At 46.2% G+C, this 26,718-nt stretch overlaps 2 protein-coding genes across 3 annotated transcripts; one reads left to right on the forward strand and one right to left on the reverse strand.

Annotated features, from left to right (window-relative positions):
* The first annotated feature begins 480 nt into the window (after positions 1-480).
* On the forward strand, positions 481-16,348 carry GALM (galactose mutarotase). Its single transcript, XM_074927254.1, is given in 9 exon segments — positions 481-609; positions 611-653; positions 1,155-1,307; positions 10,017-10,225; positions 12,039-12,120; positions 15,372-15,513; positions 15,608-15,668; positions 15,670-15,783; positions 16,271-16,348. Coding segments are annotated over 9 exon segments (1,011 nt in total).
* Positions 16,349-18,341: 1,993 nt separating this feature from the next.
* Positions 18,342-26,685, reverse strand: SRSF7 (serine and arginine rich splicing factor 7). Of its 2 annotated transcripts, XM_074931624.1 has the most exons (9): positions 26,561-26,685; positions 26,050-26,230; positions 25,731-25,907; positions 24,772-24,846; positions 24,581-24,682; positions 24,186-24,239; positions 22,026-22,070; positions 21,393-21,428; positions 18,342-20,255 (listed from the first exon to the last, which is right to left on the reverse strand). In XM_074931624.1, exons 1-9 carry the CDS (start codon positions 26,586-26,588, stop codon positions 20,201-20,203), a joined length of 753 nt encoding a protein of 250 aa, XP_074787725.1. In that variant the 5' UTR covers positions 26,589-26,685; the 3' UTR covers positions 18,342-20,200. The 2 variants fall into 2 exon arrangements, with proteins under 2 accessions (XP_074787725.1, XP_074787805.1); XM_074931704.1 differs by lacking the exon at positions 22,026-22,070.
* Between the last annotated feature and the right edge of the window lie 33 nt (positions 26,686-26,718).

Consider the following 26,718-nt stretch of genomic DNA (forward strand, 5'->3'; position numbering starts at 1 on the left):
GATTTTGTCATGTCATACTTTGCAAGGGCCCTGAAAGCTGTGGCAGTGTAAGGAAAGCAGGGGAGAACAGCTGGTGGCGGTGATGCTCTGTCTTCCAAAAGCTCGAACACGCAGGCTGGCAGCCAGAGCCTGAGCACACGCAGCCTTGCACCCTCTTTCCAGCATCCTTCCCTTTCTCCTCCGCCACCTCCAACCGACCAGATCCAGAGAGCCCTTGTCCGCAGGGGAAAATCCTCAGCACCTTTCACTGCTCCATCGCATCGCTCCACGGCTGCCCGGCCGCCTCCGGGCTGGCGGGGAGTAGCCGGTCACGGCGTTAACTCCTCCCAGGGCTGGAGGGCAACCATGTGATTTTTTTACGACTGCTCTCTAGGACCGTGTTTGCTCTGCTCCCGGCCGCTATTGCTTCCTTCCGAGCGTCCTTCCGAGGCAGGACCGCAGCTCCTGCCAGCAGTGCCAGGGGCCAGGTTTTGGGGAGCAATGACAGAAGTGAAGAGAGAGGTGTTCGGGCAGATGCCCCAGGAGGAGGGAGGAGGAGTGGTGAAGTTCATCTTAAAGTCGGACAGCATGAAAGTGGAGATCCTGTCCTTAATGATGATGAGGCAGGGATGAGGAGTTTTCAGATGTTGTCCTAGGCTTTGACACTTTGGAAGGTGGGTCTAAATCTGTTTCTTAAAAAAAAAATAAAATTAATAAATAAATAAAAAAATTAAACCTAATCAGGCAATTTAACCAGTGTTTTCTGGTTTATTGCCACACTGCATGATCTGCTTCTAAGGGTCCCTTCCAAATTGTGAGCTGAATAAATACAACTCCTGCTACCTGTCCTGGGCTCAGTGGTGAATGGGGAATGGGGACACTGGTAGCTCCAGGTTGCAGTGTGCCCCTCTAATGGGGCAGCTCTGTGTCACACTTTGTCAGTGACAGAGGCCTTTTCTGCAAATCTGCAAAGAATACAAGATCCCATCAGGCTGTTTCAATCAAAGGTGTGCATGACTCGTGAGCTGTGTGTCCTGTCAAACACCAGGACTGCAGTTAAGTATTTAATACTGTGGGGAAGCAGAGGGAGACATCTCTGAGTCTGTAAGCACACCTGGAGACCACCCATTCTGTCTCGATCCTTATGTTTAACCATGTGCTGTTCTTCTGGCCAGGTTACACGAGGAAGCACCCCTTCTTAGGCGCTGTCGTGGGGCATGTTGCCAACAGGATTGCAAAGGGGAGATTCATTGTGGATGGGAAGGAGTATCAGCTGTTCCTCAACAATGGGCCCAACAGCCTGCATGGAGGAGCCAGGGGGTTTGACAAGATGAAAATCAGGCTGGCAGATCCTAGTGCCCTCTGGCACACAGACTCTGGGGTTGTGGCAAGAGGATATGGTGTCTTAATTCCCAACCCTGTAGGGTTTTCTACTGGTTATTGAGTTGAATCAGCTCCCAGAAAGTGCTGTGAGTGCAGGAGACCCTATGAACTGCTGGGTTGGCTTGTCTTTGCCCTGGTGGCTTAGGAGGATTGACGTAGGTCATCCTTGGATGCCATGCAGAGGGCTTCTGTGCTTCCTCTGTGTTACGGCAGCCCTGAGGCCTGGTGAGCCCAGTTCTGACAGGGTTGTCCTAGGGCGAGGTGTGGCTCCTGCAGAGGATGCAAGACATGGTGGGACATGGGACATGGCAGTGAGGACCCAGCCTCATGCATGAAGGCCAGCACACTGCCTCAGAGTGGTTGCTGTAGTTGTCCCAGTACCCAAAGAAAGTTTCCTGGAGAACAGTGATCCATGCAGATTCATTTGCTCCTGCAGTTTCAAGGCTGTTACCTGCCCAGAGCTCCTCCCAGAATCTGAAGGTCGTAGCTTTGCAGAAACTGAGTATCATTACTGCTTGCTTTCAACAGCACTCCTAAGTGAGGGGAGAGCAGGGTGGTGCTGCAGGTTCAGTGCGGTTATTGCATTATTATAATTTGGTGCTGCTTTCATCCCAGTGACCGCACACTCTGGGCTCTCTGACTCACACCAGCTGGTAATTAGACCTGCAAAACACCCCAGCATCACTGTGTCCCCTCCTCAGGCCTTCCCTGTGACCTCCCAAGATAAAATAACCTTTCCTTGGCCCCAGGGCACTCAACCACCCTTCCTATCTTCAGCTGCTGCTGAAGTCCAGATACCGTCTGTGTGCTACAAGTGCAGCAAAGCGTGTCCTCTCTTGAAAGTTTCACTCATAACCCTGCTGATTGCATAGCAGGCTCAGAAGTCTCTGCTTTCCTGAAGCCTTGGGCTTTGTCAGATCAAATGCATTTGCAACCAGCAAGTAGCTGATCCACCACTTTCCCAGAGGAACACATGTGAATGTACTAGTGCAGCTGCTTTCCTGGGTTAATGTTTTGTTTTGTGAAAGCACATTCAGACTGACAGGGCAAAAGTCAGAGTGTCTGGAAAAAAGCTCGCTTCTGGGCAGCTTAGTGTGAACTAGCATCAGATCGGGATCAAACGCTCCTTGGCAGCCTTAGAAAAAAGGTTGCTGGGGTTACTTGGCTGTTGTACCCACAAGGACAATTTGGTTTAAAGTTTCTTTATACACCCTGACCTGTTGTGAACTGGAGCTGAAAACATGCACTCCTTTGCAGAAGGGGGACATGGTCTCTTCTCTTGTCTCTTCTCCTTGCTTGCTGAGGGCATGCCAACCTGGTGGGGACAAGGCAGCAACACCTCCCAGACAAGCCTTTGTGTCTTCTGGCCCACAAGGCATGCTTGGGCACCTGCTCAAGACAGCCTCCAGCCAGGTAACAGTCACTGTGCAGAGATCTGTGGTTAGCCCTAACAAAAACAAGACATGCTGGCTCTTGGCTGTGACTCTCTTGGCCATCTTGTCAGTTTTTTTGTGATCTTGCAGACCTGGGTGCTGTGGTCAGTGCGTGGTCTGATGACACGTGGTGTTGGAGAACGGCTTGCAGAGAGCAAGGCCATGGGCCTCTGCAGGAGCTGATTGCAGCCATCTGAGGTAAACAAAGGAAAAAACCCAGGGTACAGTTATGCTAACAACAGACTGTTATGTTAACAAAGAGAGAAACTGAGGTACACAATGGCCAAGATGGTAAAAACAACCTTGGGAAAGGAGGCAGACCAGAAGAGGGAAGATGTTGTGACATACCTGAAATGCCACAAGGGGCTGGGATATTATAATGTAGCTTTTTACATGTATCCAATAGATTTGTGAGTAGTATGCATGATTATTGTAGAGTGCTTATATAAGGGGTGATTTCTTTCAATAAAGTTGAAGCTTGCTCTATCATTCACATTGAATCGGCTGCTTGCTTCCTCCGCCCACCGCAAGTGGCGCACCGAACAGGGTTACCCGAACCCTGCTTTTGCACCGAATGGAACCCAGGAAGCGGCGGAATGGATTTTCGGAGCTGGAAGGCGATAAGGTCGCTGCCGATGGCAGTAGATGTGTGCCATCTCCTAAAGCGTCGGGATTCGTAAGTCTGACATTGGAGCAGCTGGTCCAGCTTCAGGAGATTTTGCAATCCGAGGAGGGCTACCCCGGAACTGGCCGCAATAGGGATATTACCCAGGAAAGGCCACAGGAATAAAAGGCTGAATAGGGATTGATTACCCAGGAAAAGCCTTCACTGGTGTCTGGCTACTTGATCGGACTTTGAGGAAGGTCGTCAAGCTGCACCAGGAATTTGAGGAATTTGAGGAATTGTTGCCCGGGCAGGAAAAAGGAACGAGAGGTAGCCCTTAGTATTTTGCTTTTTAGAAAAGCGGGGAGTAAGTCCGATAAAAAACTTAGCCGCGCTGATTGGTCTGGGCAAGGCTAAGGGACACTTTAAAGAGTCAAATTTATTGTTTGAAGAAGCAGAATGGTGTGATAATCTTTTAGACCCTGATACTGTAAATCCTGAAAAAGAATCTGGACTGTCTGGTCTGTATGCTCCTTTAATTGGGGATGATCCATAGATAAAACTGAGGTGAAAAAAACGTAAAAGTGAGGCGAAAAAACTTTGTCGCAAGGGAATATGGACATGGCAAGAAAAATTCTTACTCCTGTAAGCTATGAGCCGAGTCATCAGCCACGTTGGGAAGAACGGCATTTTTCTGTTATTAAAGACTTAAGCATTAATAAGAACGGGCTGCAAAAACTCAGACTACAACAGCTGTACTGGAGGCGATGGCTCAGGGATATCAATTGGCCCCATAAAAATTGGCTAACACTTTTAAGAAAAAAACGGCATTCACGCCGGCACAGTACTCTACCTGGAAAACCGAGCGTGTGTATCTCTGTGCTCGGCGTTCGGAGCTGGCGGCGGCGGCCCGGGGCCTCCCCGAGCCCCCCCGCCGCGGAGCGGCCGCCTGTGGCTGAGCCCGGCACTGCGCGCTCGGCACACCCCCACCCCCCCGCCAAAAGCGGCAGGGTTATGCAGCACAGGCTCTATATGTTCTTAATGGAATCTTCGTATTTGTAATATTTGTCACTTTATGTTGTGAGTGATGAGTGTCAGGAGCGCCTTTCTGTGTGATTGTGTGTGTGTGTGAGCCGCGGCCCACTGCAGCTGCGGAGTTCTCCGGCCAGGGAAGCGGCCGGCCAGGAACTACAGGGTCCTAGTGCCCGCCCGCTGGGGCATCGGTGCTGCGGTTGGTTTGGGCTCCGTGTTCTAACTGTTACATGTGAAATACCTCCTCTAACGGGAGGCAGTAATTCTGTGTTGATTGTTGTCTTGAATTTAGGTGCATACTCTGAGGGGAGAGTGCACCTCTGAACCATCTGCCTAATGAAAATATTGTCAAAAGGTCATCTACAACCTTACAGGGGTTGTTTGTTTTACCAGGGGTCGTAGATGCTGGTTATGAAGATAAAAACCAAAATTATGGTTTGTACCCCTATGTTCAGTAACAAAAAAGTAAAAAATTGTTCAGCTTGTTTATTTTACTGCAGCTCCCCCTAATAGTATACCAAGAAGCCGCAATTACTCAGGATTTAGGTCAGCAGGTACCCCTTAAATATTTTTGGACTAAAACAGTGACACAAGGTTAATTTCTGGTAAAATGTACTCTCGTTAAAACTGAAAAATCTGTTGAGCTGACAGGCATTTTAGATGCTGGTGCAGATGTGACCATAATATCTGTGAGCAGATTGGCTGTTAGCTCCGGTAACTCAGATGCTTTTCAGGGTTGGTGTCATGCTGTAACAATTTAAAGCAAGGATCTCATTCATGTAAGAGGCCCAGAAAATTGGGTAGCAAATATTCATCCATTTATATTGGAAAACCCCTATTGCATTTTGGGGTCATAACTGTATGACTCAATGAGGAACTCAAATTGGATCAAATTTGTCTTAATCACCACTGTAGCACAACCCACCCTGAAACCCACCCTGACACTAACCTTGTAGACTGAATCACCTGTGTGTATTGTCCTGCAACAACTTAAAACTGTTATTAAGACTTTAAAAGATTTGCAGACACTGTTAGGAACCATAAATTAGATACAGCCGTCGTGGGCCTAACTCATGATGATCTGCATAGCTTATTTAATATTTTGTGAAAAGATCCTTCACTGACATCACCCAAAGTACTTACAGAGAAAGCAAAACAAGATCTTCACCATATAGCTAATAAGCATCGCAAATATACTGCATTCCCCCACAGGACAAACCATCGTAGAAAGAGCACGCCAGATCTTGAAAGTGCTTTTGCAAAAACAAAAGGGGGGAGAGATCTTGGCTCCAACGCATGCATTTTTTCCACCAGAATGTCAGAGCAGTACAAAAACAGTTTTCTTTATCAAGGCATCCAGCTAAAAACATCACTGCAACTTGCCCTGAATACCAGAAAGACTCCATCTCTTCAAACCCTTTAAACATCTCCCCTGTGTTACAGGTGTCACCAGTATTGTGTCATTTTTCATCACAGATACCAGATTGACAAGAAGTCCAGAGCAAAGCTCAAGTGTTAACAAAAACCTAGAAAGGGGTAACTGGGAAGGACCATTTTCTTTAATAACCTGGGGAAGAGGTTATGCTTGTGTCTCCACAGGTCTCAGTCTCCAATGGTCACCGACAAGGTGTGTGCAACCACACCTGAGGGTGAGAGGCAGCCAGCACTCAGGATCCAGCTGTGCGTGCTGTGAGTGCCCCTGTGCTGACAGTTTGTGATCTTTTCGACTGATCTTTTAAGCAGAATGTCTGAGTAATGTTTGCTACTGCAACAGGACAAACTACACTACAGTTGCCAATTCTTTTAAGAGAAAATGCTAACAGTAATTGTAACTCCTTAATGAAATATATAGGCTTACTAGTCACTTGTGCAAAATGTAGTTTAGATAAAATATAGTTATTAATAAGGATAAGATGCTGTAAGAATGTATGTATTCCACTTTCTTTGTTTAGTAATATTAAGAATTAAGAGCTCAAGTATTTAACCTTATTTAGAAATTCCCTTGGTTTTCCCCCTGGAGTACTGGCCAGGCTCCAGGTGGAACCCAACAGGAGAATGAAATCAGATGTTTCCGCTCAAAGAAAGTTGACAATTATTTTGGCCTGTTACTTTAAAGGCTGGACCTGCTTGCAGTGACTTTGGATGCCTCACCTACGGATGGACGCATCACGTAGGGTTTCCAGTTTGTGAGGAAGGGCACTCTAAATTCTCGCTGTATCCAGGGTTCCCTAGCAATTGCGGATCTGAATGTTAGTACCATATTTTCCTTACTGTTTATTTTTGTACTATTTAGTCATATCCCTTAAATATCGATAGTGAAATTAGTCTACTCTTTTTAATTAGAACTATTCTAAGTATGCTGTGTTTTGAAGTTTGTCTAACCCTTAATTGATACAGCTCTCAAACAAGTCTTCCAGGTGCCGCAGCAAAACAAAGAAAGGGGAGGGCTGGAAGGCATCGGCCTCACACAGCTTCTGACAAACAGCTAAGCTTTGATGAAGAATAGGCCTCGTAATATAGATAAGAAACTGCAGAGTTGTGCCAAGGTGGCAGGGAAAGATCAATCAGGACAGCAGGCATTTTGCCTGGGCTTAGCAACTACTGCTGACCCATCTCAGACCTGTTTGGTATGCCATTTGTACTAGTCATTATGGCTGGTATAATCAGACAATCTGGCTGAGATAGCAAATGTGACTCCTTCAGCAGTACTGGTGAATAGCACTAGGTTTTGTAGTGATGTTTATACAATGAGTTTACATCTTGAAGAAGAAAGAGGGTTTAATAATGATTTGACTAAAAGGTTACCAATTATTAGATGGTTAAATTTTTTTTTTTTTACATGGAATAACAGTTTAAATTGTCATTGTAATCCTTTTAATGGTGTTAACCTGTGTGTGGAAGTGTTTTATGAGAACGATGGACTGAACAATAAAAGGGGTCTGGATCACTCAAAACCAAAAAGGGGGATCTGTGGAATGCCTGGGAAGCAACGGACATGCTATGAGTGATCCAGACTGAGTGGCATCACTGTAATCAGGCTGTAGCTGTTGGGAAGAACACCAGCAAGGCCGAGAGGATGAGAAACTGTGTGAGTAGCAAAGAAACAAGGATGCTGGACTGTGGGAAATGTTTGCCTAACAGAAGAACTACGTGTGAACACCATAACAGGACCAACCATAGAGGGTGTGAAGGCTTGTGGACAGTAGTATAGAACCAATCATTGTTTGCTTTCATGTGATTGCTCTTCGATAGTATGTGGGATGCTTTGTACTTGATAAAGTACCTTCGACAGTTTAAGGCGTGCTGTATTACAGAGTCGAGCTGCCATAGACTTTCTTTTACTTGCCCAGGGGCATGGATGTAAAGATTTTGATGGGATGTGTTGTTTTAATCTATCCGACCACAGTCAATTAATGCAAAACCAATTACAATGGATGAAGCAACGTTTACAAAAAACAGAAGTGGTTGTCAATCCTTGAGACAAATGGTTACAATCTGTGTTTGGTCTATCCCTGTGGCTACAAGGTCTGTTACAAGAAGGATTGCGGTGATTAGGAATAGTACTATTGATTGTAGTAATTATTAAAATAGCATATAGTTGTATGATGAGAAATATTAGTAAATTTATGCTTGTGCAGCCTGCACAAAAAGAAAAAGGGGGAATTGTTGGAGAACGGCTTGCAGAAAGCAAGGACATGGGTCTCTGCAGGAGCTGATTGCAGCCATCTGAGGTAAACAAAGGAAAAAACCCAGGGTACAGTTATGCTCACAACAGACTGTTATGTTAACAAAGAGAGAAACTGAGGTACACAATGGCCAAGATGGTAAAAACAACCTTGGGAAAGGAGGCAGACCAGAAGAGGGAAGATGTTGTGACATATCTGAAATGCCACAAGGGGCTGGGATATTATAATGTAGCTTTTTACATGTATCCAATAGATTTGTGAGTAGTATGCATGATTATTGTAGAGTGCTTATATAAGGGGTGATTTCTTTCAATAAAGTTGAAGCTTGCTCTATCATTCACATTGAATTGGCTGCTTGCTTCCTCTGCCCGCCGCAACGTGGTGGCAATATCTGACCACGCTGCTGGGGGACTGTGATAGTTTGGGCCCTGCCATGACTGGAACCATGTTGCCGTTGTCCCTCCCCCACCCTCGGACACAAGTAGGGCACAAACCCCAGGGTTAAAATGAGGAGAAATTTAATACAACAGTGTAATAAGCAATCTGAACAACAACAATAGCAATAATAACAACAACAAACAGTAATAACAATAAACAAGATAAAAGATATACAGAGAGATACCACAATGGACACAGCCAGCCCGCTGCATGTGCTTCCCGCGACAAAAGCCACAAAGGTAAGCTTCCCGCGCTCCTGCGCTGGACCTGACGTCAGCATGGTATGAATAACCTGGCTGGAGATCCCTTCTCCCTGCTGGGGAAACTTAACCCTATCCTAGCTGAACCAGGACAGGGACTTTAGAAAATAGCCCACTTAGCTTTAAAAACCAGTGATATCTGTATGCTTACGGGCCTTTAATAGCTTCTTCTTCTGAGAACGTAAATACAAACTCATATATAAAATCAGTGTCTCACAGCAGTTGAACTGCACTCGGTGCAGGAGGACCTGCTCTGCAGCCTGGCTATCCCATTTGGCACCCTCAGTTCCCATGTTTGGTGAAAGTGTTGGCTTTTGACAAGTGCCCTGAGATTGTGATCTCTGCACAGGACATGAGAGGGGTCATCTCAAAAGTGTTATCTGGCCCCTAGAACTGTCCTCTTTGATTGGATATTACCTATTCCTTAGATGCAAAGCTCCAGAGACTGAGCACCTCACCTCTTGTCACACATCTGTCCTGCAAGGGGCTGAGATATCTGCTTAGTGTCAGGTCCATGGCCAGTATCAAACAGGCTGTCTGGGCAGCTAAATTTACAACTTGCTTTGCTCACCAGCAGGTTCAGCTCCAAGAAAAGCCCTGGTATCTGGCAGGGGCAAGAAATGGAGAGGTCCCAGTTCTCTGATCAGCACTGCTGTGTGGATATGTCTGACAATACATCTGGTACTATTTAACCCAACTCCACCCCCTAAGCAGGAGTTCCCAGTGTGTCCTAGAAGCCAGCCTTGAGTGAAGGAAGGGCTGCAGCTTGTTGAGGTGATGTTTTATACCAGGAAATCCATGGGAGGGCGACTAAGTCTAGCTGCAGGGCAAAAATCATGGAGTAACACAGGCTTTGACAGAGTCCCATCAGAGAAAACTGCCTTGCTTGTTTGGCTGTTCATCGGAAAATGTGTTTCCTGCTGCTGGCCCTGGCTGACCAAGAGCAGGCTGGTGCTTGTGTTTTTTCCCACTTCCCTTTTTCTTCTTCAACAAGGGGTTATTGGTTCTTAGTCCTTCATAGGGAGAAAAAGATTGGGCTTTTCTTTTTCCTTCTAGCAGTAAGAGCAGGAAAGATGACTGTAAAAACCTTCGTTGAGTGCTTTTTGTCTCTGGGTTCAGGGGTTCAGCCCAGCCTGAGACAGGAGAGAAGAGCACCGTGTTTCCTATGACTGTCCCACCAGCGACATGCTCTACTTCTTTCAGGTTTTGTGGAGCCCCCAGGTCCTTCCAAATGGCATCTGCTTCTTCTGGCTGAGCCTTGATGGTGAGGAAGGCTACCCTGGTGACCTCAAAGTCTGGGTGACCTACATGCTCAGTGGTGGGGAGCTGACCATCAACTATCGAGCCCAGACCAGCAAGGCGACACCCATCAACCTGACAAACCATGCATACTTCAACCTTGCAGGGCAGGTAGGCATGGGGAGATGAACCCTGTGAGGGACACTGTGCACGGAAAGAAAGCCTGGGGATGATCCATGGGATGATCCATGGGCTTCCCATGGGATCACTGGGACCAGCATGATGGTCTGAGGACACAGCATGCTTCTGGGGACTCAGCAATGGGGGTTGTCTCTATGCATCATGGGCTGCATACAGCCTACAAGCTGAGGCAGGACTGAATCACATAGACCTCACCTGAGGATGCATTATCCCAGTGTGTTGTGAACAGAGACATCCCATCATGAATATTAATCCTCCTTTTGTGTGTAATTGGGGAATTGCAGTCTGTCCTGGTTCCTTGGGAAGATTGCTGAGGAGGTGCAGAACTGGCATGCCCTTGTGATGGACTGGCATTTCTTAGCTGTCTCCTGTTAGCACTTCTGAGACAACGTGCTGAACCCTTGCATGGATGATGCAGCTGAGATCAGGGCCTGTAGTGCCAGCCAGTGTCAGTGCAGCACTGAAATGCCCAGGACAAAATGCAGAGGAGAAACCGTGGAAAGGAGACATGAGGCTGCCAAGGTCGCAGAGCGGGGCAGTAGCAGGGTGCAGAGGGCTCCCACATACCAGTCCAGGGTCCTGCCAGCTAGACAGGCACTGTATTGCGGCTGCATTTTAGTCTCACCCTGTTTATAACTGGGTTTGGAGGAAAATGATCTGGGAAATAAAATGTTGCTGGGCAGAGCAATAGGATGGGACAGTGCAGTCACACTTGGCTGAGAGAAAAAGACCCTTAAAAATGTTAGTGAGAGCCCCTCCGTGCGGGAGGTCTGTGCAGGCTACTGCCCTAATAATGGCTCAGCAGTTGTTAGTTTACCCTCCATTTGCCCTCCCAGTGATACAGTAATATCAACATCTACAGCATGTAACTCAGGCATGTTTCCAGAGGAATGGGAGACCTTTGCAATGAAATTGCTGCTCAGATTAGACAGTGACATGCAGGCTCAGCTTTGATTCTGCTCCCCTTCCAGCCCAGCAGGTTCCCTACCAGCATCCCTGAGGCTGTGGGAGAGGAAGAGGAGTGCAACCCCCCACACTGCAGGAGATGAACCAGGAGGATGGGTTGCACTTCCCCACATCTGCTTCCCCTTTAGCCTACTGCTGTGTGCTCAGCAACCAGCAGATCCAGCTGATCTGCAGAGTGTGGTACAAGTTTAGACTGATAGTCTCAGCCCTGCAGGATTTACAGCTCCTAGGTCCCATGCAGGTTTTTGCCTGTGCTGGTACCTTTGTCCTTGTGGTGGTTTAGGCCCTGCTGGGACCTGAGACCATGTTGCCGTTGTCCTTCCCCCACCCTCAGACCGGATGGAGCAGGGAGTGAGATACAAAACCCAGGGCTGGGATAAGGAAAAATTTAATACGACAGTGTAACAAATAATAATCCGAACAACAACAATAGCAATAACAATAAACAGTAGTAACAATGAACAGGACAAAAAATATACAAAGATATACCACAAAGATAGAGCAGTGAAGGGGAGTGATGATGAGATGAACAAAAGCTGTCGCTGCTCTTCCCGCACTTGGCGCCCAGACCTGACGTCAGCATGGTATTGAATAACCCAGTTAGAGCTCCCTCCCCACTGCTGGGGAAACTTAATCCTATCCTAGTTGAACCAGGACAGTCCTGTGCGCAGGGTCAAGGTGGGGTGACAGCCAGGAAGTTCCCCAGGCACCGCAGGTGTTGCACCACTGCAGGCAGTCACTTTCTGGGTGTGCCTAGGGCTGCCTGAACGGCAGAAGAGCTGCAGCAGGAATCCCAGTATTTCCCGTTCTCCTGCAGGGCTCACGGGATATCTACAACCACGAGATTTCTATTGAAGCAGATTCCTACCTGCCTGTGGATGACACCAAGATCCCCACTGGTGGGTGGTGCGACATCTGCAGCACACGGCGGGGATGGTTTTACAGACGGGTGTTTGTGGGTATCGGGGACCCCAGGCACAGCAGGGCCCTCATCCAGTGGCACCCTGGAGAGGGTGTGGACCAGGGGTGCGGGCAGGAGCAGAAGGAAATGGGGCCAGAGGCAAGTGGGATGCAAGGCTGCAGTGAGGGTCCAAGGGGCCTGTCCAGGACACAAGCTACCTGTGACACAGGACCAAAGCATGTCCCTCCAGACCTGTTTGGCCAGCATTTCCCTGCAGGCCAATCCACTGTCCCCAGGGCCAGTGGGGCTATCAGAGAGGGTCACACAGCACTTTGACAGCTGGGAGTGGCCTGGGGTTTGCCTGCTTTGCTTCCTCCAGCAGTGTTTGGCTTTAACATACTTCTCTACTGGGATTTTCCATGTGATGTCAAGGTCTTACTTCCACAGACCATATTTCCATAAGATCAGCCCATGCTCAAAGTCTACAGAAAGCAGAATTCGTTTCTTAAGCCTCAGTGAAATGAGGGAGATGCAAGCAGCATGCTCCAGGCTGCTGTCAATAAATGTGGTGACACACCAAGACATGCTCAGACTCCCTAATCTGGAGGGCAGCTCCCAGGCCCAGCACTGATCTCTAGAGCTGCTGAGATCTCTGGTGCTCGGGAGCCCAGCACTGTCCTTCCCTGCAAGAGCAGAGCCATCAGTCCTCAAATTGGGACAGTAGAGCTGACAGTACTGCTGGGAGGCTGAAGACCAAACACCACACTTCTTTCCTGTCTTTAATGGCTAAAAGAGGAAGGCCAGTTAAGGAAAACAGCATATCTTTCATGCTAAGCAGGTTAATTAAACAAAGGTAGTATTGCTGCTGTCACCAGCCTCAGAACAGAGAAGTGAGCTGGCAGCCTTTTGCACCCAGTCTTGATTCACGGGGTAAAAAGGAGAAAACAGTTTTCTTTTTTTTCTCCCCACCACTTCTACTCTGTTTCTCCCCATAAATGACTGAGCCACCAAGTTAAATAATCTGAACAAGCTGGGACAGGGAACACATTTCCTGTACCTGCAGGAAAGCCAGCACTGAACACATTCACTCAGGGGTGGTCCCGCTGCTAACAAGGGGGCACCTTGCTTTAGGTGGCTTGACCATCCCACCGCACTGCTCCAACACCCACTTTTCATTTAGCGTAAGTGACTGTGTAAGTGACTGGTGAGAGTTGATCTAATCTCACAATGAATCCAAGTTTCATTGTTTTTAAGAATGAAAAGCATTATTTAAATTGAAAAAAAAAAAAGAAGCTGTATTTGCCTTAATTTTTGAAAAATGTAAAATAGATTAAAATAATCAAAAAAGCAGACTTCTAGATTTGCTCCTAATTGATGGCTTTTCATCCAGTCTGACTGGCTTAGAGAAATGGATGCTGAGCCATGGCAGGTGAGGATGCTGCGCTGTGCCGAAGTCTCTGTAGTGACCAGACCACTGAGTTGCCGGTCCAAGGCAGAAATGCCAGGAAGGCTCCTCAGTGTAGCTAGCATCAACAGAAGAGAAACTGGGTGTGGGGCGGCATGTGTACCCGAGGGCTGCATGAGCCCACAGCGTGGTTTTTGCTAAGCATAGGATCTGCTGGAAATGACAGGGCTTGTTTCCCTGACGCATTTGCAGGCCTGCTTTGCTGACTCCACCTTCTGACTTCAGGAGGGAGAGGAAGAGAGTCTTTAAAAAGAAAAAAAAAAACAAACCAAACCAAACCAAAACAAGAAAGGTTTTTAGCTCGGGTGTCTGCTAAAAGCAAAGTTACATCTGAGTTTGTGAACCAAAACAACTGTGCATGCATGCATCAGCTTGCGCCTGGAGGAGTGGATCTCCCAACAGCTTTTGCTCAGCTTAGTGTGTCATGCTAGGGCTCAAGCCAGGGAAGAGCTTAAAGCTATACCAAACCCATTGCCCTGCTTCTTCCCACTGCTTTCACCATGTTTCACATCTCAGTTGTGGCTGAGTCACTGCCCCTGCTTTTTGCAGTTCCCTCTTGGTGTTTTAGGTAACTGTAGCCTTTGAAGCTGATAAAACTGTGTATAAGTCTTAGCCCTGGGGTGAAGACAAGATTTGTGTGACTATTAAAGACAGAGCCCTTGCATGCAATGGCTGCTGTATTTAGTGTAAGTGCCTAAATCAAAATGGTTTATTCTTTTTTCAAGGTGTTTTTCCATCCACAGCTGAATTCAGTAAATGTATTCCTTTTAGCTAGGATCAGAAGCCACAGAAATGTGCTGTTTGTTAGAAACTGACGTTTCTCTAGGTTTGCAGAGCAGAACCAGTGCAGAGTAGCAGCCGAGCTGGGCATGTGACTGCAGCAAGCAGAGCACAGCGCGTGGGGCCAGGAGCAGGGCTGGGATGCCTGTGCCTGCCATCCCCAACTCTGGCAGCTGCCTGCTGACCATGGAAACCTCTCCCTATAGAGAAGGGTAGAAAAGTGTGACTTTAGGGAAAAATCCCCTGCCCTGCCCTTCCTCTCCCACCTTCCCCATGCAAAATCCCTTGCCTTTGGGTTGGGATGGCTGTGTTTTGCACTGTGTTTAGTGTGTCTTAGGATTGTTCTCACTGCAAGAGCTTTATCATAGGATGCTGTGTCCCCACATCAGGCCTTAAAAAAAGACTTGAGAGAAAATGCTGGGTTTATAGTCTTAAACCTTTCACTGGTCCTAGAATATAGCCCCTATTCACCATCCTGGCAGGTTGGCCACATTCTTGGCCACCTCATGGATGTTTGTTTAGAAATCTGGTAGGATTAATTTATTTAGAGAGAGAGTATATATATATAAAAGTCTGTGCTGGGTATGTGTGTGTGACAGGGGGTTTTGGTAGCATATACATTGATTTATATAAACATATAAATATATAAAAATATTAATACCTAATAAGTTTGGGGTTTATATTAATTGGCTTGTATAGTTACATATGCAAGTCTCCCCTCTTGTTTTCTAGCTCCTTGCCTTTGCTTTGTGCCAGCTAAGCCCAGCAGTGTCCCCAAGGGCTGGCATCTCTTCTGGGGAACAAGGTGGGGATGTCCCCATCCTGAGTCACAGTGGCTACAAGGCAAGCTTGCTCAAAGCAGGACACCACAACGAGACGAAGATTACAAATGGTTTAAAACCCTCAGCTCACCAAAAAGATGGATCTCAACCCTGCACAGAAGCCAGCACTGCAGTTGTTTGCTGGCATGTGGGTGAGTGGCTGACACTGCTCTTCTTGCCCAGGGGAGGTGGCCGTTGTGCAGGGCACTGGCTTTGATCTCCGGCAGCTCGTGGAGCTGGGGAAGGACTTGCAGAAGTTTCACCTGGATGGCTTCAACCACAACTTCTGCCTGCAACAGGCAGAGGCTCAATGCCTCGTGGACAGGTAGGTTGGGACCCTGGCAGGGGTCTCTCACCCCTGGAGCTGTGAGACGCTCTTTTGGCCAGCCCCTTGGCATCTTCCACCACATTCTCCCCAGGGCTCACCACCCACCCACTGGCAGGACCATGAAGGTTCACAGCACCCAGCCTGGCATCCAGTTTTAAAAGCGGCAATAACCTGGATGGCTCCCTGAAGGGCAAAGGTGCTGTCACATACCCCAGGCACTCAACTTTCTGCCTGGAAATCCAGAACTGGCCTGATGCTGTTAGCAAGGTGAACTGTCCCCCCACCCCTGGGAGCTGCTCGGGTCCTGTGGCAGGGGACCATGCCACTAATACCACCTGTGTCTCTGGGGTGATAAATATATGAAGAGTCTGTTTGGCAAGGGGACACTTTGTGGACACCAGAACTGAGGCAGGCACAGGCTGTGGTATCCTGCAGCATTAGGCAGGGGTCAGCCAGTGCAGTGGGAACCGGCCCTGCACAGCCCAGATTCCCAAGGGTTCAAGGTCTAGAGCAGGAAACCCCACCGGGGTCTTGCCACATCATCTCCATTGAACCTGAATTCAACCAGGGGTAGGACTCACCCACTCAGCCAGCTGGCAAGTAAAAGGCAGTTAAACAGTGCCACTGGAAGTGCCTGGGAGAGCCATGGGATGCCACCCCAGAAAGGCTGAGGGGTTGCGGCCGTGGCCTTCTGACCCATTCTGGTCCTATGGTGTGCGTTCACAATCACTGACTTGCTGCTGCCTCTCCCCAGCCCCACTTACCCAACACCATACTCTGGCCAGACAAGGAATACAACTATACCACATGGCTTGTGTTCAGTGCTGCTTAAGGAAAGGGGATGCTGACTCCTATCACCGAGAGAGGTAAGTCCTTTTAGCAGGTTAGCCAGAAATCCTGGTGTTTTCAAACTACCCTGGGTACCCTGGGCAACCCACTTGGGAACTTCTATCCTCCTCTGTGTTTTCACTGTGGTTTCTGCTGGCTTTAACTCCTGTCACCCCCTCTGCTGCTGTCTGGACTCTGCAAAGTTCTCACCCTCTGTCCAGCCTCACCCTGGGTATTAGGTTTTGTTTTGCGGGAAAATCGCACTGAAAACACCTTGCTTAGGGACATGCTGCAGCTCAGACTACTGCGGGGGAGCATCTAGTAATACTCATGTGGAGCACGTGGGAATGCTGATAAAGTTGTGGTTGTTCGTTATAACATCAGCTACCCCAGCAAAATGCTCTGAGCTGTGCTGGTTGCTGCTCTCTCCCCACCACTAACCTTCCCCCAGCTTGGTGTGAACTCATCAGAGGGTGCCCTGCCCTTTCCTGTGCTGGGCAACAGGGCAGTCCCCATGGACAGAGCCACGAGGCCTGACAGCAGCATCACAGAATCACAGAATCATCTAGGTTGGAAAAGACCTTGAAGATTGTCTAGTCCAACCATTAACCTAACACTGATCGTTCCCAACTACACCATATCCCTCAGCGCTATGTCAACCCAACTCTTAAACCCCTCCAGGGATGGGGACTCCACCACCTCCCTGGACAGCCCATTCCAATGCCCAACAACCTCTTCTGCAAAGAAATACTTCCTAATATCCAGTCTAAACCTTCCCTGGCAAAACTTGAGGCCATTCCCTCTTGTCCTATTGCTTGTTACTTGGTTAAAGAGGCTCATCCCCAGCTCTCTGCACCCTCCTTTCAGGTAGCTGTAGAGGGCGATGAGGTCTCCCCTCAGCCTCCTCCAGAAACAACCCCAGTTCCCTCAGCCGCTCCTCATAAGACACGTCCTCCAGACCCTTCACCAGCTTTGTTGCCCTTCTCTGGACACGACATTGCAAGAGCACAGGCATACCATGGTCATGCAGAACAGCTTTGAGGAGGGTGGTGTGCTGGGATTATCGCAGCTGGCCACCCTGGCTCCTCTGTTTTAACTCCTGTTTTGAAGCCAGCAGCAATAGCTATGCCTTGGCTGCTGAAGTGAAGCAGGTGTATCCATCTATAATCCTGAATGTACAACTGCAGGAGGTAAACCATCATCTTAACGTTGTTTTTCCACATGAAATACGTATTATTCCCAAAACCCTGTAACAGGGGCCTGTCTGATGAAAACCTAATTTCTGAGATTTCATAAAAAATTGGCACAAGCCACAGGGCTGGCAGTGCCATCCTATTAGGGAGCTGACAGCCTCCTCCCGAGGGACACAGGATTAGCTAGCCCTTGGGCCAGGCACCCCGTGGGGGGCACCACAGCCTGGCTTCCCCCTGCTCCTGTCACACTGGTGCTGAAGGGGCTGCACAAGCCCAATCTCTGGCAGATTGTGGCCAGGGCCTGCAGCACTCCAGCGTGCCTCCAGGCCCCAGCAGAAGTGCCTGGCAGTTGGGCTCGCAGATGTAGCAGACCCGTCAGGGTCAGTTCTGCCACCCTGACCCCCAAAAGGAGCGCCCCAATGCTCTCCTACGATGCCCCAAGGCGCAGACGTGGTGGTCGCACGTTGCGGCGGCTGCAGTTCACCGTGGAAGGGCTGGTGTGGCTTGGAGAACAAAGCCCTGTGGATCCAAGGTCGGGATGGTTGGGATGGTTGCAATCCAGCCTGCTCCAGGGATGCCTGGAACCAAAGGACGCAGCACAGCCACCCACAATTTTGGTCACCACAGCTGCACAGAAGTGTGGATGTGCTGGCTGGTTGTCCATAGTGGCCACAGCCGCAGGCAGGGCCACCCCTGCCCTGGCACAGCTCTCGCCTTCTTGCTCAGGTTCTCACTGCTAAGCCTGGGTTTAGAGAAACTCTTCCAGAGTCTCCAGGTACTGAAAAACAGGTACCAGTACAGCCGTCGTGTTAGTCTGCAGGTTTATTGTGGAGTAGGTTTGCCTTAGTACAGAAGAGAAAAAAGCTGATCAAATTCCAGAGCAGCAGCATGTGTGCCTGTCACCAGATGTGCTAGAAATGAGGCAGGCAACATACAACTAAGAAATATTCCAAACACAAGTCATAGGCTTCGGGCATTTCTGCTAAATCACTGCAGGGCAACATTTGTGTCACTCCCACTCCACTCTTCCATTGCAGGAACAGTGGAATTTCATGGATATTGCCTGAATATTGATCCCTGCACCTGGTAGATCAAACACTCATCCCCACCGCTGAACACCCCAGGAGTGTCCAGGCAGAGACCAAGCACCACAACAGTTAGGATGAGGCATAAAGGTCAAACAATGCTGCAGCATGACAGTACATTCAATATCTGCACTATTTACTGAAAAAGCTCCATAAAGTCATTGTTAGGAGGAAACTTGTTTTTTGAAAATCATGGGTTACCCAAGGTGTGAGCAAAATTAATCTTGCAATTCTTTTTCATTTAAGATGCTCTGCTGTGGCTCACACATTTGAAAGCAATCTGCCATGACAGATTTCACAAGAAGCCTGAACAGACCTCACTCTCCATTTCAGTGCTTGTTTACTGCCAATACTGGCCTTTATTTCTGCTGAAATCCCACTGCAGTAAAAAAAGGTTTGCTTTTTTCCCCCTCTGCCTCGTTTGTTCACAGTCTAACACTGTTTCCAATCTTTTGCTGTGATCTGTGTCAACAAAATGCCTTATGAAATTCTTGACTACAGGATGAGGACAAACACAAGAGTTTGACATACTTATGCACAAATAATTAATCCTGCAGGTGTGCAGTTGCTGTAAGAAATTAGTTTAATTCAACAAAATAGTCTGTAGGCTCTGGGCTGCATACCAATTTCTGTGAAGCAGGTTAGAATTCCTGAGGTCAGCCACGAGAAATTTTCACTTTAAGGAAGAAAGTGAGTGAGCTGCAGAAAGACTAGGAACAGCTTTCTTTTGCCTCTCAAACACATTTTCCTAAGGTCCTTCAGGAAGTAGGGTCAGAAGACCTTGTGTCTTCCCTCAAAAAAGGAAAACGTGTCTTGAGACATTTTAAGAAGTTTTCTTTATATCAATAGCCCAAAGAACTAAAAAATGCACAAGCAAAAGTAGCAATTGTCAAGTTATTAATGATTTCTATTACATTTAGAGGTTTCTGCAGATGTTACTTGTTTAAAAGTTGTCAGTGTTTTGAATAAAAGCTGATCCTTATATTTTTGGGCATCTGGTATCACAACTAGTCAAGCACCAGAGAGTAAGTTTTGCAGAATAATTAGAGAGAAGAATGAATGCCCAGTAAATATCGTAAAGGAATAAAAAGGGATTAATCAAATTTTTAGCCATCTGCAGACAGAGATGGATTTTAAAATCCATTTAAAAGAAAGCAGAAACTCATCCTTTTACTGAAGACCATTCAACAAAGAATGTGAAAAGTGATTAGTTTGAGAAGACACCGATATTAGTCATTCCCATTTTAGACATTTTTCATCCATATTACATGGCACATAGCCAAATGTTAACAGAAGCAGCAGGGTTACTACAGAGAAGTTTTAGTTAAAAATACACATTTTATTTCAATGTGCCAATAAAAAAAGTCCCACATTTTCATATCACAGGAAGTTAATTCATACAATAAAAAGAGACCTGTGCTAGTCTATTGGTGTGACTAACTCAGAAGACCCAGATCATGCCAAATTTTACCTGATATACTCTTCTATCTACACTCTTACATTTACAAAGACACCACAAAATCCCTTATAGTAATGTAAGCAAAATAACTTTCTTCCTAAAAGATTAGCTTCATAACTTTAATCCATTCTTTCAGGACTTGCACTTCTTTGAGGGCTTCCTGATGGTGAATGACTGAAAGGAAAAGAATCCACAGTTAACATTTCAGTAGTCATTTGAGATTCACAAATACAGGAAAAAGCAGGACACCTAGACTACTTCAGCACCCTTTAAGCACTGTTTTTTAATAACCAGTCACTACTGACAAAATTAGCAGGTTGATGATTTAATGTTAGAGATAATACACATATTTTATTCTTTTTACTTTCACATTTTTTCTTTTCTCTAGTTATTTTTACAATACAATTTAAATGTGATAAAGTCATCTAAAGGGTACTACTAATAGCAGCTTTCATGGAGGCAGGATACTTCTTCACTGTTCCAAAAAAGCAGCTTGTCAAAACCTATTATGGTGATCACTCAGCATTTACAGGCATTTATTCAAGTTCCTTGTGGTTGTTCGTGAGGTTAGACTACATGTAGCCACATTTTTAAATGAAGCAAATCTTAAGTGTAGAACTTCTCTGAGTATTAAAAAAATCCTTCAAAACACACCCAAAAAATCCTTGCAGGCCAGAAATATCACCAAGGCAAGGGACACATCATGGCAGATCGACAGCTATTCTTACTAGGATATATCCCCTCTCTTCAAATCCAACTCTGAAGTTGTAAAAATGAACTATTACAGAATTCAAACTGGGGAAAAAAATTATGCTGAATCTGTCACTACACATACATGCACACACACACAGATAGTTATTTACCAACTTACTGGGGAAAAAAATCTGAGTAACATCAATAAAAATAACAGGCTCGATCTTCCATTCTGACTGCTAAGCCAGGTTACTCCACTCTCCCTTCCCCAATCTCGCTGCATCTTTTAATGAGACTCAAAGCTGATGCCCACAGTTATTCTGTGCTTTTAGCTCACCAGTTGAAAGTCTCTGTGCAATAAAACCATTAGTCAACTGAAATGAACACAGGCAAGACATAACACTGCTATGTAACCAGTATCCTGAGGAATTATGACCACATATATATTATCATATATAAGACCACAAACACAGCATTATTGCTGTCAAAGAGATCTTAGCAAAATACCTTTCCAGTATTTTCCTACAAGCAGCAGTCAAACTCCTCAGCAAAGATCACTGCAGATACTAAAATGCCAGCTCTACAGAGTCTATATTATTAGTAGGGAGATCAACATACCTTCTTTTTGGAGATGGTGATCGGGACTTTGACTGACTGTCAAAACAGAATTATCATCAATGCAGCTTAACGGTCAAATGGAACTTTTATATTCAAAAAATAAACATCTTAGTAACAGAATTATTATGGGAATCTAGCCAGAAGCTTTAAAATTACGAAGTTTTCAAATCAGCTTTTACTCTGATGGGGATTCTCAAGTCATTTAGCATGGGGATTAATTTTAAGCAACTGTCTTCAGAGGACAAAACAGGAAAACAAGGGATAGTACTGAGGTGAAGCTTTGAGAAAAGAAACATCATCACAGATTTCCGCTGTTTTATCAACATCATTAATAAAGCTGAAGCCCTTTATCCGATGGACATAAAAATCTAACAGAACAGAGTACAAAGACACATAAAAAAATAATCAGTACTATGTTGGAAACTGCAAAGAATTAATGAAAACAAAGAGATGGGTAAGGAACATATTGCAAATAGCTGCAGAGGAAATTTTATAATCTTAGTCATATCGCAAATGGGTTAGATGGGCACTGATGTTTGGGGGATTTTTTTCTAAAGGACTAGGCTCTGTTAATCATGTAAACCCACTACTGAATTCTAGATACTACTGCAGGCTTTAACTCTATATGCTTACCTCTTAGCCAGTGAGCCAGATTTTGATCTGCCATGAGACCTAGACCTGTAACAAGAAAAAATACAGCTCAGCAGGGAAGCTAGTAGCATGCATGCTCCCACACTTGAGGCAGCAAGATTCACACTAAATGCATAAAAACTGTCATGTTGAACAGACAGAATCCTCCAAGTTTCAAGGACTTTTCCTGCTAATTTCAGAAGAAAGCTTTTTAAAAGGATGCTGCACATGTTGCTCTGTACTTCGGTTGCTCGCTGATGACTGGTGTTTGCTGATGCAGGTGGCAGGAATACATGAACAACCCAAATCCTGACCAGTATTTTCACAAAGCTAATAAAAAGCTGTGCTCTAAACTTGCAAGTTTTATTAGGCTTGAATGATATCTACCAGTATAGTTGAAACTGGCTGCAGGCAGCATGCTCCTACAAATACCTTCTCCTCAGGGCACTTCATCTTACATATGCATTTACTTTAAATCTGTCTGAACTTAACCCTTGTGAAAAGACTGTCAAAATCATCTGTCTTTGAGATAAGCCTGCTGCACCATAAGAATACTAATACTGCCTAAAACAATAACTGAAATGTTTAGGTTCCCAAAGGAAATGTTCTAATTTCAACATCCAAGTCTTTCCACACAGCAACTTCTAAATACGCACTTTGATGCTGTCAAACCAGCAAACATCATGTAATACTTATTCAGTATGTCTGCCTTATGAATCAAGAGCCGGTCTCTGGGTGCTATGCATCACTTTGATTCTTCTGTAAAGAAACCATCTTTCAATTGCCTTGTGGAATTTTAGCAGTGACTTCATTAGAGTTAAGCACCAGTATTTTGCCACTTCTCTGTACTTGTATGTCTGACTTTGCCTCAGTCACTTAATCTCTACTTACAATGAAAGGTGTCACACAGTAGAGTCTAGAAATATCACTAAAAGCACCTTTTAGACTGCAGAAAAACATCCTGGTACTTGAAAACAAAGGTGGTAAAAAAAGGCTGTTGACCATAGCTGTCTTCTCTCATCACTGACACTGAACAGTGATTAAGTCATGTTGAAACAACTGGTATTAAGACACAACATATTTTAGCAACAAGTAGAGAAAGTGTACCTGATCAGTGAAAGGCATTGCTCTACTGCCTCAGCAAAATTTCCCTGTTGTTGCTAGCTTCTGAACCCACTTCTCTGAGTTTCTGCTCTTAACTAAACCTTCTTCTGGTCTTCCCCTTTTCATTTCCTAAAAACTACTGCCATTGCTTGCTGTTCCACTCTCAGAAAATGCCACTACCACCTTTCAGCACTGTATCTCCCATCTTCAGCTGCAGGCTTTTCCATTCACTCCCTCAGTTAAAACTTCCTTTTATTTTTTGTTTCTTCGTGGTTGACTATTGTGCTATTTATTTCAAAGAGCAACCATCAAACCAGAACAGCAGTCGAGGAATGGGCTGGGTCAAGAGCAGTACCATCTCCTTCAGAGCAGCACTTCTATTTATTCTTGTTATATGACAGCTTGTTGAGGACATCCAGTCAATTTATGTCAGCCACACTGCCTGGACAAGGTTGCACAAAGCACAGGCTGCATTCACTTACAATGTAAGGATTAAACTACAACTTAAAGAGAATGAAGAGCATCCTGTGTTCTTTTAAAATTTGATCATCACTCTTATGGCACATTTGTTGGTACAAAATAATTCTGACAGGTGTTTATCTCAAATTTAATTCAGCTCCTGCAGACTCATACTTTGTTATTCAACACTCAAAGCACTAGCAAGCCCTTCATGACTTGCCTGGCTATATGCATTAATGCTTTAACACACGTCCAGAAGGGCATCCTGATTTCTCTGACAAAAAATGGGAAGAATCCACATCTCATGTGTTCTACACAAAGAAAAAAACTTTTCAGATTCATTCTAAATTTGCTGGCTATGTTAGCTATTAATGCAACCTGATCAAAACAAGAATTTACGATGACTACTGGGACCTGGATATCAGTGATATGTAAATTAATAGAAAGAATGATCTTCTGCACTGCTTTTTAAAATTACAGACCCCTAAGTTAGCAGAGAGAAAACACAGCTTTTTCTGAAATGCTAACAGCTGTTAGAAAGCCTAAGAAGACTTTTAATCAACTTCTACTGAGTATCTGCAGTCATAGAAGAGATCTTACCTGCTTCGGGGCCATGTAACAGATCTGGATCTAGATCTGGATCTTGATCTAGACCTGAAATAAATAATTAAGACAAATTAAAATCTAAGAAGTCAACTCAACCAGAAGTGATGACAATTATGACACTAGTTAGATTAATGTCTACGTGTTGAAATTAAAACCTCTATGATCATTAGATGTTTTAGACATCAAAATTCATCATCAGATATACAGCTGTGTAAGGTCTCAAAACTAATCATATTCCCATGCTGTAAATTCAACTAGAAACTTTTTAAAGCATGCTAATGTCTGACTTCTAGGGATCAACACCTTTTGAGGTCTACTATCCAATATCTTTTTGAATCCCTTAACAAAACCAAAGCACATAAAACCTGTTAAAAATTAATACTAATTACCTTGATCTCTTCAAGGAACCCGATCGGGACCGGCGGGGAGACACAGACCTAGACCTACGAGGAGAAACGGACCGAGACCTACGATAGGAAGCTGACCTGGACCTGCAAAAAAGCCAGTTAAAGAATTATGCAAGTGTAGCATTTTCTAAGCAAAAGAAGCAAATAGTAATAAAAGACAAATTTAAGCACACCTCCTACCACGACTCCGACTGCGTGACCGAGAATACCTTCTTCCTCGGGACCTTGAGCGGGATCTAGACCGGGACCTGGTTTTAGGTTAGAGAAAACAGGTATCAGGAAACAGCTGCAGCACTTGCTGCATGTGAGACCCTGCTGAAGTCAAAACTGATTTCAGACAACTAAAGAACTAGCATCTGTCAGTTGGAAAAAATCTCTGGGCCTACTTGTCTTGAGCATTTTACTACCTAGAAAAATGTTAAAAGCTGAATTACATTGCAGAATTACATTAGAATAGAAAACACTGTAATGCGTATTTAAAATAAACCTTGCAAGTTTGCAGGTCGACCCTCTTTGGCCCAAGGTCTAGCAGATCTAGACGATCTAGAAGTATCTATAGCCGATCGCTGCATCTAGGTGTTCTCTTCAATCTAACGACGATCAAACTGACAGCCCAATGAGCCAGGGTGAGGCTTGATTGACGCAAGAAGATTTTTCTAGGTGGGAATGTGGTCAATCTGGTGTTCCTCTTTCTAAACCGGAGGGGGGCCCCAATTGAAAGCCAAATTTACTGTTACGGCGATCACCGTCTCAAATTTTCTGCCCTTAAAGAATAAGGTGAAGCTACGTGTAGATGGCTCGAGGGGATCTGGCCTCTTATGCTGATCACCTCAAGGTCTAGGAGGATCTTAAGTGTCGGATTTGCAAGGCGCCTCAGCATGAAATCTTAAGGCTCGTGACATTCTGAATCAAGGCGACTGACTCAAACGAAGAAACCTGAAAGGTTTTGACCAGGTTGATTATTAAGATATTAACATTTGATAGAAATAGCAACAAATTGTAATATACACCTATACATTTATTCTAGTGTTAAAGTTTAAAGAAAACTAGCGTAACATTCTGTTCTTTGCTAACAAGAGCTACACAAAAGTGAACTGGCGAAGCAACCCAGCCATTCTGGCCTCACACATACCTGCTCCTCCTTCGGCGACTATAGCGGTGACAATCATAAGCATAGTGGCCTTTCTCACCACACTCATAGCATCTGTCATTGGGGTCAAAGGGGCGCCGTGCAGGAGGCCTGTCATAACGGGAACGACGAGGCATCCCTGTCGACACTTCCACTCTAACCCTGGAGCCACATATCACCCTGCAACAAGTCCATGATGGGTCTAAATTAATCGTTACTGTTTATGGCAGAACTATAAAAAGAAGCAGTGAGAACACGCAGATTCTCTCCCTGGTCTTAAAACCAGCTGTAGCTCCTCCAACCATCCGAAAAGCCCACGTACTTCCCATCAAGTCCACGGACAGCATCTTCAGCATCCCTCGGGTCTTCAAACTCCACGAAGGCAAAGCCCGGCGGGTTCCTCGCGATCCACACAGTTCTCAGGGGGCCGTAGTAGCTGAAGGCTCTCTCCAGCTCGCCTTTGCCCGCGCCCGTGCCCAGGTTCCCCACGTACACCTTGGTCTCTGCCGGAAGCGAAGCCGGTGTCAGAGCCGGAGCGAGAGCGGGATCAAGCGGCACGCAGAACCCACGACTCCTCCCCGCCCCCCTCGGGCGCCGCCATCTTGTTTGTGCGGCCCGCTCCCGCCTTCACCACGGGCGGCGGCACGCGCCCCCTCCCCCCACGGCCGCTTATGCAAAATGGCGGCGGCGACAACGGCAAGAACGGCCGTCTCACCTTCCATTCCACCTCCCCGGCCGCTCCGCTCCCCGCGGTGATCACCTCTTCCCGCAGACCTCCCTCACCCTCCTCTCCGCGCAGCCATCCGCCGCTTGCGACGCCCTCGGGAACTCACCGCCTCCATAACGGCCGTAACGCGACATCCTCACAGTTCCACCAACCGCCTCACCGAGCGCACGCGCCACCACCCGCGCCTGCCCCCTGCCCTCCTCTCTCTCCACCCCCAGGCAGTGCGGGGCCGCGGCGCGCATGCGCGCGGGGGCGGTGCTCGCC

The sequence above is a fragment of the Athene noctua genome, chromosome 1 (genome assembly GCF_965140245.1).
Source record: "Athene noctua chromosome 1, bAthNoc1.hap1.1, whole genome shotgun sequence".
Classification (NCBI taxonomy): Eukaryota; Metazoa; Chordata; class Aves; order Strigiformes; family Strigidae; genus Athene; species Athene noctua.

Excerpts from the sequence above, each read along its gene's own strand:
- SRSF7 (XM_074931624.1), bottom strand. The coding sequence starts at position 26,588 with ATGTCGCGTTACGGCCGTTATGGAGGCG. Across the intron at positions 24,847-25,730 it reads AGTCGCCGAAGGAGGAGCAG|GTCCCGGTCTAGATCCCGCT; the intron begins GTATGTGTGAGG and ends ACCTAAAACCAG. Across the intron at positions 24,240-24,580 it reads GGTTCCTTGAAGAGATCAAG|GTCTAGATCAAGATCCAGAT; the intron begins GTAATTAGTATT and ends TATTTATTTCAG.